General features: G+C 29.1%; 2 protein-coding genes across 2 annotated transcripts; one reads left to right on the forward strand and one right to left on the reverse strand.

The window, feature by feature from the left end:
* The first annotated feature begins 1446 nt into the window (after positions 1-1446).
* On the forward strand, positions 1447-3197 carry l(2)k10201 (zinc finger protein 511 lethal (2) k10201). Its single transcript, XM_018538126.1, has 4 exons — positions 1447-1495; positions 1583-1775; positions 2476-2677; positions 2766-3197. Exons 2-4 carry the CDS (start codon positions 1636-1638, stop codon positions 3195-3197), a joined length of 774 nt encoding a protein of 257 aa, XP_018393628.1. The 5' UTR covers positions 1447-1495; positions 1583-1635.
* Positions 3198-4341: 1144 nt separating this feature from the next.
* gt (transcription factor giant) lies at positions 4342-6599 on the reverse strand. The gene is made up of 2 exons (XM_018538038.1): positions 6559-6599; positions 4342-5368 (listed from the first exon to the last, which is right to left on the reverse strand). The coding sequence occupies exon 2, from the start codon at positions 5356-5358 to the stop codon at positions 4342-4344; it is 1017 nt and encodes a 338-aa protein (XP_018393540.1). The 5' UTR covers positions 5359-5368; positions 6559-6599.
* Positions 6600-15249: the final 8650 nt, after the last annotated feature.

A 15249-nucleotide genomic window follows, 5' to 3' on the forward strand; every position in this document is an offset into this window, starting at 1 on the left:
TTATCTAAACAGGTTGTCATTATATAAAATAAAAAATATTTTACGTTAAAATATTCTTTTTCCGTATATATATATATGTTACAGGAGAAAAGAGATGAAATACAAAGAAGGAACGAGCTAGAGAACAGGATGACAGAGATATTAGAAAACCTGAAGACGCGATTATTAGTTGAATAAAGTGTTGATTATGCATATTATTATATTTACGACTTTTATTACATACCGACAATGTATTTTCATTATTTCTCATTATGTTCTGCGGGATTTCATGAAAAAATAAAATGAATCATCAGCATAGTCCCTATTGATTTATCAATCTTTATCAATACTATACACATATATTCAAGTACTTATTTATTGCAAATAATAATGAATCTTCAGTTTATTTGCGAATAAGACGTTCTTTTTCCCATACAAGTGGCATCAGAAATTAAGCTCGCCAAAATTATATGTTTCAGTTATCTCAATTTCCGTATTTACGCCATTATTATTATTATCAATCCATTTATGCCTATATTGCTTCTATATCGCTGTATTCATGCTATAATAAAATTATGTTGTTTGAAAAACATTAAAGTTTCAGTATTTCCTTACCTTGCCAATTCCTCGTTCTCCGTCCAACAAATATCCAGAAGACACCACACAGGATGGTACTCTGAATTATACATTAAATAATAAAATTATATAATAATAAAGTTATATCATCTCAGATAGCAAGATGATATGATAATAGTCATCATTTTGGAGTCAAATGACGTTTTTAACATTTTGACGTCAAAATGGCAGCAAATAATATCACCTTGTACTGATTGGGATACTTTTTAGTATTTCGCCGTATAAACAGTATTTACCTTCCTAAATTCACAAGTCAAGACTCAGTCCCATTCTTCCTCGGGTAAATATCAAAAAGATTCATCAGGATCAACATCTCGAATATTGCCTTAAGATTGTATAAGTACGCCGACGCGCGGTTTCACGATTGCGATCGAAAAGCGACCATGACATGGTTAATCGGATCTGTGATAATTCGGCGCAGCTTAATTCTCGAATTAATGTTACACTCGGAGCGTGTGTGATAAAAATTGCAACGCGTCTATGATTTCTTTCTCACCGAACGACACGCGTTACCGATTCTCACTCGCAAACGCGAACTCTTTCCCGCGTATTTCTCTCGCAACTCGCCACGAAACTCCGCGAAAATTGGGTCGCGTCATTTACACGGAAATTGCATGCGTTCAAATTTCGATAATCGAAGTGATGTGCACTGCGATAGGTCGAACCGGCAGCCAATGGGCGTCGAGGCGTCATCTTGAATCGCGAACAGATAGGTCTGTTCTTTTGAAGTGTGCAAAGTCATCTTTTTTCCTTTTCTCTTCACATTGGGAGAGAGAAATGAATCGTGCAACAAGTTCAGCTAAAAAGAACAGACCTAATTACAGAATACATTGCGCGGTGATTGCACGATGCGGCGTGGAGCACAGTGATGCATTTAATGGTATTTATTTGATAAATAAAATGCATTTATTTGATCGGTAAATGTAATAAAAATTAATAAATATAGTCACATTGAGATTTCTCATAGGAAACGCGCGCTGTATACTTATACGATTATATGATTATCTGATCTAATGCACTATGGAAGAGGTTCTTCAGCTGATAGGTGTCGGAATTCGCCCTGTGAACGATCCCTTCTTCGAAGATTCTTACAACACCTGCAAGGTATTCCAGAGAAAGGGTGTCACGATTGATGACGAGGAGGAGCTTTGCCATGAAGTGTGAGTACGGACTTTTCTTTAAGAAAGATAGTGACATAACCTAAAAGTTTGTTTTTGTTTTGATTATCACTTCCTATATTAAGTTCCTTATTTTAGGTGATAATCCATTAGATTTATTTGTTTCAAAACTTAATTTTGTCCTTTATTTTCCAATATTGCCTTTTACTATCCTTTATTTTGTTATTACAGAAAATATTTTACAGTTTCTTGCATATAAATATAATTAGTTTTTTTTGTTAAATATATTACTTAATTTTTTAAATAAAATTTATTCAAACTAGAGTTGTTTTTATTTGATTATTATTACGAACTTTTTCTTATTTCAGATCAAGTAGTACATTTGTTCCAATATACAGCCAAACCAATTTTTAAACTATCAAAAAAACTGCATATTATTTCATATTGTGCAATACAATTTTATATAATGCCTAAAATTTATCAGACCTTAAAAACAGACCTAAAATTTTCAGATTTGTCCTTAGTAATTAGTGACTATATTTTCTTTAAAAAAAATATAGTCACTAATTACCACTATCTCTACCATGTGCTTCAATACTTACATGACTCATCTTTTAAAGAATTCTGCAAAAAAATTTAATTCAAGAATTCTAAAATATTGTGTTCATTTTCTATTACAATGAAGAAGAAGTTGTTGTCTAATTAATTTATAGTAGATAAAAAAGTCACTATTTTGTTTCAGAATTAAGGAATTTCCATGTTATGTCCCAGGATGCAAGAATATTTTTCAAACGCTACTTGATTATGAAATGCATTATAATAGCTCGCATCGATACGCTTGTACAGAATGTAAAGTGTCCAAGCCAAATCCACGGTTGTTGGAGATTCATATTCAGGAGACGCACGATGCCTTCTTCAAAGTCTCATCAGAGAAACAAGCTATGGTACACATATATACTTTTTTTTTTATAAATCTATGTTATTACATATATACAATATTATCACATATATTTAATATTGACATTTTTCTAGTATCAATGTTATGATTCTGAATGTGACATAAAATTCAACAATCCAAAGGAAAGAAAGGAACATTGCATTGAAGTACATAAATTTCCAAAGAAATATCGGTTTGACGATACACAGTATTGCACCAAAGAAGAAGAATCGAATAAAATGGAATTTGATATTGTTGATGATAAAAAGAAGATACCTAAGATATTCTTAAAAAATCAGAGAAAAAAAATGTTCACAAAATGTACCACTAATGCAATTTGTAAAGACAATGATAGCGTAGAAACAATTTCATCGACTAGTGTCAAAAGTAAGGCAACGCCATTAGTTTTTATCCCTAGACAAGTACAAAAATCTTTCTCAAAGGTACTTACAAATAATCAAAATAGAGAAAAGAATGTTCTTGAATCAGCTACTATGATGGAACTTACAGAAACATTACCTGATTAATAATTTATATACGAAATTTTTTTTTAATTAATGAAATGTTTTGAAAGATTTGTATATATAATTGTAAGAATATTAATTTTATTGATAATTTATGTATATATATAAGAAAACATATAACAAACGTACTTAAAAATATAGGTATTTGTATGATATATAATAAAGGAAATTACACAAATTATATAATAGAAATTATATTTTAAATATTGTGATGCCACAATATAATTATGTACATAATGATACAAAAGAACTTATCCTTTTTATGAAATATAATGCTGTTGCATATGTATATTATATATATATATATAATTTTTACAAACTTTACTTAAAACTTATCTTAAATCAATGCTTACTATATGTACACAATATTTTTAATTTTCTATTTTCACAGGTATTAAACACTTTGACAATTTTACATATTAACAAATTTTAATCCGTATTATTTTGTATTGTAATAGGATAAAGTCATATCAATGTGTCAATTTTACATTAATCTATTATGTAATATTTTACATTAATCTATTATTTGTAATCAATTTTAATAGTCAATTATAAAGCATATTTAAAAATTACCATGCAACTCCACACGTTGTCAGTTTTAATTTTTTATACGATACAACTTGCAGTTTTTACATCACATAGTCGTACAAAGTTTAATTCATTCAGAGTATAATAATTCCTGAATACTGTATATATACTTAATATAAAAAGAAAAATGTTTACAAATATATTTATACAAGAAATCTCAAAATTTTTTTTAAAGTTGTGAATATTTTCATGACACGGTAAAGAATTATATTAGATAACGATAATAGGTATATGTACACATATATGCACAGTATTATACTATATATGTAGCATTATATCTAAGAGTGTAATATAGTATGTGTATATCTACTGTATATACTCATACATACTGTATAAAATATATATATAAACTATACGTTATATATAGTTTATAGTTATATATTTTATATACCAAATACATATATTAGATAAATTATAGGAATATATATATACACAATATATGTACCAAACATTTAAATACGTTTCTTGAAATTGTGAAAATACTAAATTCGTTATTATATACTAGATACACGTACCATAATAATAATTCGCAACTAATTAAATTATTTTGATATACAGATTAAAATGAGTGAAGAAATTTTTGTATCTCCAACTTGAGTGTCCGTATTTCCATCTTCAGTCGTGCATTCTCATATTCGAGGTAACTCGTTCTGATTGCAAGCTCGTCTTCTTTAGCTCTTCGAGCATCTCTCGAACGCTTCGCTGCTTCATTATTTTTTTTTCTTCTTTCCCAATATATAGCATCTTTCTCATCGACAGTACTAGTAGGCACTCCAGGATTACTAACAGACTTGGATACTCGACGCATTTTAGGATTTGATGTCTGTTTGTTCCCTTTTTCAAAGGTTTCAAGTACCGTCTTACGGAACTTTACGTAGTTCTCATTCGAATTATGGTCAATGTCGTTACTAATAACAGACAACAAATTGTTCGGATAGGCCTTGAAAGGTCTTGGCGTTTTCTTCGTAACATCCGAAGACGTTGATGGTTTCGCATCCGACGTCGAACATTCTGCTGGCATCGAAATGATTCTCCTGGCATCGTTATTTATTACACAAGATTGCGATGTTTCTATATACGGTAAATATATTTTTGGTACCGCTACGGGCATATTCGTGGCTTCGTTTGGATATGTAAGTAGCGATGGCTGCGGAGGCGTTACCATTGTTGTACGTGGTGTAATACCATACGTATTTGACAATGCGTGTTGTGTGTGTGTGTGTGGTAAGGTATGTATTAATTGATTATTATTTTCATAATCCACTGAACTAATCTTCGTTTCTTTCGGCGAGTTTGATTCGGAATATGGCGATAACATGGCACTACTTCTCGCGGGAGTTTGTGTATTTTCATCTAGAAAATTTATTTCTTGATATTTTTGCTTCTTTGTGTTTGGAAGCAAAGTTTGCGATGAAACAATGGATTGAATTATTTCGGCTTCGTATAACGTAGATGCCACGCGCTTCTTGCGTGATAGATCCAGCACCAACATATTACAGTCTGAATCGTCCTTTTGCTCAGACGAATGTTCAGAATGCCTTTCGTTATATAGTTTGTAATAGTTTTCCATTATCATTTATAATTAGCTGAAATAGGATTACAAATTATTATTAATTAGATTTATTTATGTATAATTAGAAATGTAAAATAGTTCAAACAATTAATTCTATTCGAATATAAAGTTCGAAAATGTCTACTGAACAATTTGAGTAACTCAAATTCTTTCGAATTTCTATCTGAGATGTAATAGGAATTAATAAATAGATCAAGTAACTGTCGACTCAAAATAAATTTATGATTATATAATAAATTCACAATGCAACAATTACTATTTAATTTTTCACAATAAGTTTGCACTGATAAGTTTATTGCTCGAAGAAATTTTATGCATTGAAAATATGATACATTTGTGCTTGATTATCATTACTGTTGTACCTGTGACATAAGTGAGTATACGTCGAAAGAACGAAATAAATATTTTTGTAAGACGAGCGTATCGATCTTATCACTCGTCCTATGAGCCTATATACTTATTCAAACTTTACACCCAAACTTTAGTCAATGACATTCATTGAATGCGTTTTCTAAATTTAATTATAAAACGAAAGAAAATGTGAAAGAATGCAACTTTAAAAATGTACGCATAATGTAAATACGAGCGATAACGAACTAGCTTGGTATAAATCTCATATATAATAATTGTAAATAATAAGCCTATTAATTAGTTATATTTTGTGTTATTAAATTTATGTAATAAAAATTATTTTATATTTTTTTCTTGTATTAGAGATAGATTGAAATTAATTGTAATTATATGCATATATACCATAAAACGTACGATTATTTGTAAATATCTATAATTTCTTGTAAATCTTACAGCTAGCAAGAAAATATCTCTGTAAAGATATTGCAAGTTATTAATATCGTAAGTTTTTTACAAGTTTTACGAAAATACGAGTCTTACGTGATTCTATTTATAAATAGAAAAATTGAACCATAAATCTGAAATTTTGTCGACAGCGGTTTAAAAGCGAAAAAAAAATACATATTCTTTGATAGAGTAATTTAAAATAATGCAAACACACTGAGATATCTATAAAATATCAAGACCGTTTTTAGAGAGAGCTTCTCAATTTTTCAGCATAATTTGATGAATAAATTCGATACGTAGTATATGATACAAGATTTAAAAAAAAAGCTTATTTTTCAAGATCAAGAAAAAAATTGCAAAAATATTATTCGATGGAATTCTCTCGCAATTTGTAAATACGTTTACCTAATAATCCAAGTTTAATCCAAGGTTACATCGAAACCATGATAGCACAACACTATATAACAATATCCTCGTCTTCTTATTATTGTATTCGATTACCGCGAACGTACGATTACTTTATAAAACGTATTTGTTTCGAAATATAAGAAAAGAGACGAACTGGATTTCTAGTCCAGGCCAACTTTACTGGGCAAATTTCTATATGGATCTAGTCTCTCAAGGGGATGGAGAAGCTTTATATAGTTTGAGACCCTTGAGATCCCAAAACCCTTTCTTCTTTGGAAAAGTAGTGGGGAAACTATGCAACCTGTTGGTCGAAATAGAGCACGTGTAGCACTTTTCAACTACAAATAATCATAATAAGTAATTTTCAAAATGTTTAAGTAACATACGACGCAATACCGTAGGTTTATTATTTATTACAAATTCGTGCGCGCGCGCGCGTAGTTTCTTATTTAAAAATATTTCTTTATATGTACATACATATATTTGCAATATATTTTTATTTTACATTCTAAAGGTTTATGTGAGAGACAATATATTATTCTATTCTATAGTTTATACTAAAAGAGTAAATCGAACCACGATTAAAGTAAATCTATACATTCTTAGAAATAGATACACAAGACAGTAAAATTAATCTATATTGATAGAGATGAATAATAGAAGAAAATAATAGAAGAAAATAAATCTCTATATTGATAGAGATGAATAATAGAAGAAAATTTTAACGAAGACAATTAACTGTCAATTTAGAAAGCTAGGATTTCATTGCGTTTGTACAATATACGTCTAAACATATAGTGTTTAACAAATTTCAACTTCCATTGTCTAGCTATGTACATACGTATCGCACAATCATTAAACATCTATGACATCATTCATTAAACATCTCTGACGTAATTAATATATATTTCGAAATTGATTAGACAAAGTACACTATTTGTGAGAAATATAATAGATTCAGGGAATGAAAAGTTACTTTTTAAAAGTAATAAGTTACAATTATACTCGTTACAGAGTAAAAAAAGTAACGATCGTTACAGTTACTCGAAAGGTAACTTTTCGTTGCTTTTTAAAAATCAGTCTGAAAATGTACTTTTGCAGTATTTTTTGTTCAAACATTTATAAAAGCAATACATATATAGCATGTATAACACTGACACTATGTATAGTTTTATTTTTTTAGTTTTTTTTTTAACACAATTTCGTAATTCTAAAACCTGTAAAATATGCAGCAAACTGAGATATATATAGTCCGATGTATTACATAGAAGATAGAAGTGTAAAATAATTCCTGAAACAATGATACTGTATATATTTCTCAGTTGTCAAAGATCACTTCAGGATCACTACAGTAGTTGATAGCTAAGACATTTCAGGATTTTTTAAATACTTTGTAGAAAACGAAAAGATTATATAGGATTGTATAGAACTGTCTGAATTACGATATATACATATAAGTTAGAAATTAAAAGGAAAATTAAAGAAATACACATAATCTATATTACAGCTATATTTTTACTTAATGTATACTTTTAGCTGTAAATCAAATATTTTGACAGAAAGAAAATTATAACGCTATAATTAAAATATATAACAGAAGTTTTGCAAAAAGGGGTGTTTTCCAATTGCTCAACGTAAATGTACACAGAAATGTATAGATCGAGTAAAGCTTTTTATACAACTAAATTAAAACAAATGTGTTATACAATGTTTAGATTAAACTAAATGCAGCTTGTACGCCTGTATTAAATAAAAACATTCAATGTCCTACAACCACATTTATAGCTGTTGTAATTAATAACATATAATTATATAACAGAATAACATGTCCAATCGTATGCAAAGTAACGATAAAAGTAAATTTTGTTACCGTTATCCAAAAGATGTAACTACGTTACCGTTACAGTTACCAAAAAAAAGAAAGTAACGCAGTTACCAGTAAAGTTACCAAAAAAGTAACTTTTGTAACTGTAACTTCGTTACAAGTATAACAAATTACTTCCATTCCTTGAATAGATTATATAAATGTGATACAAAATCTTTATATCAATTTTTCTGCTTTTTATATGAATTTTATATGGAAATATAACGAGAATATTCTCTCATATATAGAATAAAAATCCTTGATACACACGAGAGTGGACAACTTTTTGATTTTTCGATGCTTTTTCGATAATGACTCCAAGTGTTGATCGAAACATTCGAATTGAAGGACGTTTTCCGACTGCAGGTGTGCTATGAAATAAAATTCTTTTTTATTTTAAATTACCCTTATATATATTACTAATTATATTATTAATTATAATTATTAAAATATGAGATACTGCATGTAAGTATAAATCATATAATTTCGACGACGTTTCATACGACGTTGTCAAATCGTCAATATCCTCCACCTTTGCCATTGCCGTCGGCCGAAAAAATAGCGGAGCTACTTACTTTGCTCAATGATTTCTTAAAAACGAATATCGGAAGCCATATTCAGACAAATTTTATATTATTTCTTGTGATATCAAGTTTTATGTCTCATTGTTTCAAAAAACTGTAAAAAAAACTTTTTAATAGTGAATAAAAAGACCACTTTCAAATATAAGCTTAGATAGGAATCCTATGTTAAACGCTTCAATTTTGAAGTGGAATATCGTGATTTTTAATCTCGTTTCGAGTATTGAGTTTTAAAGCAGTGTTCAGGACACTAAGACAAAAGCATTTCCTGTAAGTTTCAGAAAAATCTAAAGAAAATCGATTTTTCGGAGAACGTCCTGAATTGGATTGTAAGCGAGTTAAATTTTCCTTGGTAAAGGCAATAATGAGCAAATGTATATAATATAATGCAATATTATGATATTATTGATATGTATCTAACAAAATACATTCAAATACAAGAATAATTGCATATTAAAAATATTTTTATAGTGTTTTCTAATGATAAAGGTAATAATTATAGTTATAAATAAAAAAAGCACAAAAATTGCAGGTTTCGTCATTATTTTTCAAAACCTCATTGACCAGAGAATAATAATACGTAAGTCTTTTTAATGTATGTACACGAAAACATATACATATATATTTAACTATTTAATTGTAACTCATTTTTTAGAAAAGCTTTTAGAAGGAATAAGCATATACACTATGTTTTAAAATAAATAAAATTTTAATTGGAATACACAGATATTTAAATTGACTTCAAAGAAAAAAAGATTTTCTCTTTCTAATTGCTCTTATCAACATAATTGATTAAAGGATTAAGTTTTAATTGTATATTTTGCGTAAAAATTGCAAAATAACATTAAATAATTGATAAATATATGGAATTGAAGATTCTTATACGCACGCGCCGATGTTTACCATATACAAGTCTACAAACTGGAAGACTAATGACTTTGAACTAGAAGAAAGGGTTACGTACGATATTGATAGATGTTTTCCTTTCTGTCAACATGATTTATGGAAAAGTTCAATTTTAAGTATTACTTGCATAAGAATTGCGAAACCGAGAATATTCTGTTCAAAAGGATTACGTTGAGCATTTGAACGTTATTCTATTTCTCAAAGAAGCATTCAATCATTTTTAAAAGGACAATAATAAAAGCCGAAACTCGGTAAACGTGTACGTCATTTTTCGATAGACAATTTATTTTCTAATAAAAGGATCTATTTTTCATTTACGGATTCTTTTATTTATGAAATTTTTCTATACCTTGCACGGGAAAATCAATTTAGCTAAAGTATATGCATCTACAAATTTTCATATTTAAAAAAAAAGTGTATTGATTAGATCAATAAGAGAGAATAATTACTTTTCGATCATTCTCAATATTAATAAAGCAATAAACAAAGAGACAAACAAATGTCTCTCAGTAAGATCTAAATTGTGAGCACATTTATCACATTATCTCTCTTTTTTCAAAAAATAATCGTCATTGTACATTATAAAGTCATAGATTTTAACATATTCGCAGTTGCTCTTTCATTGGCGGTCTCATTAATATTAAAAAAAGATTAAGAAAATATACACAAATATATAATAAAATGAAAAACGAATCTCGTCAGTGAAGAGTTACACTTCCGATACGACGACAGCAAAGCCTCATTATGTCGGTGTCTCGCGATCACGCCAAATTTAGTCGTCCATTCTAGGCTCCAGTTGAAACTTGTCATTCATAGAAAAGCATCCCGGCGCTCAATTCACCGCACAGCCTCCTTTCTTATGTATACAAATTTTTGCTCTTTTGGCTGCATAACCCACATTTCTATGGTGCGTCCATGAAGCGGCCGCAACCCGTTATTTGCGATTTTTCCCGTGATCGTCGGTCCCGGCAACGGATGAATGCATTTGCTATTTGCATCTGTCTCACGCTCACAGGCACAGCAACGCATCGTAACGGTATCGGATGGACACAACATGTCCACCCCATCGCTTTCCTCGAACGTCTGGATTTGCGAGCCGTGAATAGCCAGATGCACCGTTGATAGTTTTCTCAGGGTATTTACAAGTGGCAGGACCATAAAGCAAAGACATTTGAAACGGACATCATATTTCCTTGGATTTCTTAGATTCAACGATGACCATGCTATATCGCCACAGCAAATTAATTAATTATATTATATTCATAAACATACTTAATTAAGTTATTAAAGCATTTGAAGGGTTCGATTAAGACATTTTTCATTCTTGGTATACTTTCAAATTCAAGGACTCGCTATCCGATTTTCAAATATTATAATGCACGTTATTGTATTGTATATAGAGAGCTTTCCATCAAGAGACACAGAGTGCAATACGGTCAATTGTTACATCCTTGCTGTTCGCCAATGTTAAACAAGGATGAAGTAACGCTGTGTCACACAATGTCGCTTATTGTTGGAAAGCTCTCATAATATATTATACGTACACATATAATATTATATATTACGCTACTAGTTTCCACCGAAGTCCTCAATTCGATTTTACTTTACGGTGCAAATGTGCAATATACTGTTTTCATTGAAAATACTGATATGACCTTATCGAAGCGGGAGTAAAGTGACAATCAAACACATTTCCATTGACTCATTATACAATTTGATTCTACGTCACTTTAAACGTATATTATTCCTGACTAGACTGTTACCAAGTAAATATCATAAGATAAGTACGTGTTTCAATCATGCAATGTATACGTGATTATCACCCATTCATGGGCTGATCGACGCAATTGACTTATTGTATGTGTAGTTACAAGATATTTATAGTCTGTAGGTATATTATACGATATCTTAAGAAATGTGTTAAGATGCTAACGCGGCTTTTTGATTGGTTTATAACTCATGATATCTTAATACTGTACTTAATTAATTTTCAATATAAGAATCGATTGTTTTAACTGCAATCGTAAATAAGGAATGAACAAAAGCCTCTCCTGTTAACTCTTTGATAATCTTTATTTGTTTATATTTCAAGAGATACGTAAAATGTGTAAACACAAAAAATCTTAATTTGAGAGATCAATTTCAAGTATAATAAGAGTCAAGTATAATAAAGTTATATTAAAAATAAATTACATTTAAAATGGATTATATTTATCATATGTATAATTTTTATTGTATTTACTGATTCTTATTCAGTACTACTTATACGCAAAATATTTATTAAATTATAGTGTTATAAAAATGCAAACTAATTTTCCATTAATAACAATATTTTATAAAAATAACATGTGATAGTAATGTAATACGTACAAAAATATGTTAATTGAAAAAAAACCTTTGAAAACATCTTAGGTAGATTATTCAAATTGTATATGTACCTTTACTTTTTATTAATGACTTTGTATCCTTCCTTTATTTATCTTAAATTTGTTCATTTTTCTAATTTTTCAGACTTTTGAAGTGACCTTAGACACGTTATTGTTAGATTTTTAATTGTTTTCAATACTTGAAAAGTTTAAAAACAGAAGAACGCATAAATCATTTTCCATTTACCTTCCTGACCGCCTACCAACAATTGATTATTCGAGATATGCTTATTCCTGCGAAAACTCTTTCTAGTTGCTTTCTTATATGCTGTTTCGATCGACACGCCCTCATACTTCAAAGATCGATTTTATTTCTTGACTCTCTCTTTGTTGCTTGATGAAGATGGATTTCCTCGGTGTATATATAACGGTAGGTATAAAAGTACACCCCAAAAAGGGATGTACTTGAATTATGTTGTAATTCAAGATATATTAGCAAATATTAAGACGGATACTTACTAAGAGACCTGTCTTGAATTTTAAAAACAAAAATTATTATAGAATAAAGCAAATTGATTTAACACAATTAATAATTGATTTTATAAACACTTTTCATACCTTTATATTCACAAGCGTACCCACAGAATTAACTTGCCAATATATTGGCAGAAATATTAAAAATATTTATAAATAAAATAATTTTATTAAAAATTACATGTGCATAAAATAACAGGACAGCTGAACATATGTGGCATAAAAAGAATGCTTATGATGATAGAAGGAAAATATTATAGTAGTCGGGCAAACTGCGACTGCAGAATTTTTAGAAAGAGAGATTGTCTGGTGTCCGGTTACTAAGCCGAAGAGTAAAGAGTTCGGACACAACCATGCGACAGCACCGAAAATGTTTACACGCCATTTATTTGAGAGGCTTTTGGCAGTACTGTTAGTCATTTGAAGACTTGTGCATTATAAACTTTCTTTCAATTTTGTTACCGTTGTTGAATCAGTTCACCAGGGTGATTCTGCTCGGAGATTGTTTGTAAACCCTTGTTTGAAACGTTTTCGTGTTTTAAGCAAACTTTTGTCTCAAATATTCTCGTATGTATTTATTATAATAGTTTAGTTATGCAAAATTTCGATTCTGACATCTAATTTCTAAATCGGGGCATTTTGTACTTCGTTTTCATCAAAAGCCATTAAAAATGTATATATTTTTCTATATTACGATTTTCTTACTTTAAAATCATTATCTGCTGTAGAAATTCAAAATATTTTTTACATGTTTCACAAAGTAATTAATGATTTATTTTTTATTTACTTAATTAATTGATTTTAGTTATTTATTGTTCACTATTAATTGTTCACTTTAAAAAATATGTAAACAATTATTTTCAATAGTTTTGACAGTAAAAAAATATTAATAGGAGATAGAATTACATATCTTCCAACACCAAGTTAACGTTGGATGAATTTCTAATTGGTTTACGTCTAATCCTCAATTCTATATATATTTTTTATTTAACAATAAAATTTACAAACAAATTTTTAGCACACCCATGGGTCACTTTTATCCCTCATTATATTTGAAATAATCTTACAAGACATAGAATCATTAGCTATTGGAAAACTTCATATACAACTACTGTTTTTTATTTTCATTGTGTTATTAATGATATTCTATTAACAGCCCGATCCGAATAATATACATATATGTTGAATATATTTTAAACACTTTTAATTCATTACACAACAGATTACAATTCATTATAAAAATTGATGAATCTACGGAAAATTGATTATTTCGATACTATTATTCTTGTTGACAGATAATCATTTTTAATACCTTTCATAAACTGACGTTTTCTCAGGTAGATTTCTGAATTTTTTCACTTCACTCTTACCAAAACCATTATGCCATAAAAAAAGATGTTATTATGGGAGTAATGGATAGAATTATCTTGTGTTGTCTTTTATCCTCGTTTTCAACAGGAAACGAGAATAAGACTAACCTTATTGACACGATTCACATTTTTTTAAACAATCCTTTCATAAAAGACATAAAAGACTCAACTATTATTTCCACATTAACAGTTTTGGCATTAAACCCCTAGCTAACAAAAAGAAGAATGATAAAAATATATGTTTTACTGTACCTTATGTCAGATCTATTTCTGAAAGTTTCATACCCCTATTGTTCGTAAATTAAATTATAAATTAGCTTACACGATTCCTAACTCGTTATAAACTTATATAAAAAGAGGCAAAGACCATTTTGTTTTATCACACCAAGTAGTTTATAAAATACAATACGAAGATTGTGAGGCTAGCTACGTTGACCAAACAAAGAGAAAGTAGATTACAAGAGCATATAAATAAAAAAACAAGCTCTCCCTCTGTTATCATTGACCACCGAATCAATCATAATTATAATTTTGATTGGAATAATTAAGAATTTTAAATAGTGAACGTTCTTACAACAAGCTTTTGATATCTGAAATGGTTCATATTAAAAAACAGAAGTGTAGTTTAAACAGACAAAATGATACAAAGGCTTTCCATGATTCGTATAGGATTCCTATTTTACAATCCGTTTTCCCTTCCCATTTATCCCCTCCTCGTTCCCCTTCTTGGTTCTTTCCCCTTCGTTATCCTTCGTATATACTTTCCATTTCCTTATACGATTTTCCAACTTCTCTCTACATAGTAATGTCGAGATATAATACACTCAGCACATTCGCAATCTACTTACTTGGCTATACTTGTTTAAATCATATTCCACATTTGTAATGTTTAATAACAAGACATTCTTCCTATTATTAATTTAATTTATCAACTTACTATTATTTTCTTTTCTTACATCATAATTGACGACAATATTGACCAATTTTAATTTTGTACATCCGTGTTACTGTGGAGTGCATATCTGTTATTCAATATGTGAAATACATCGAGTTATCAATTTATAATC

This window comes from Cyphomyrmex costatus, unplaced genomic scaffold (assembly GCF_001594065.2).
Source record: "Cyphomyrmex costatus isolate MS0001 unplaced genomic scaffold, Ccosl1.0 scaffold192, whole genome shotgun sequence".
NCBI classification, from domain to species: Eukaryota; Metazoa; Arthropoda; class Insecta; order Hymenoptera; family Formicidae; genus Cyphomyrmex; species Cyphomyrmex costatus.

Bases quoted from the DNA above. Each gene is read 5' to 3' on its own strand.
- gt (XM_018538038.1), bottom strand. From the start codon at position 5,358: ATGATAATGGAAAACTATTACAAACTATATAACGAAAGGCATTCTGAA.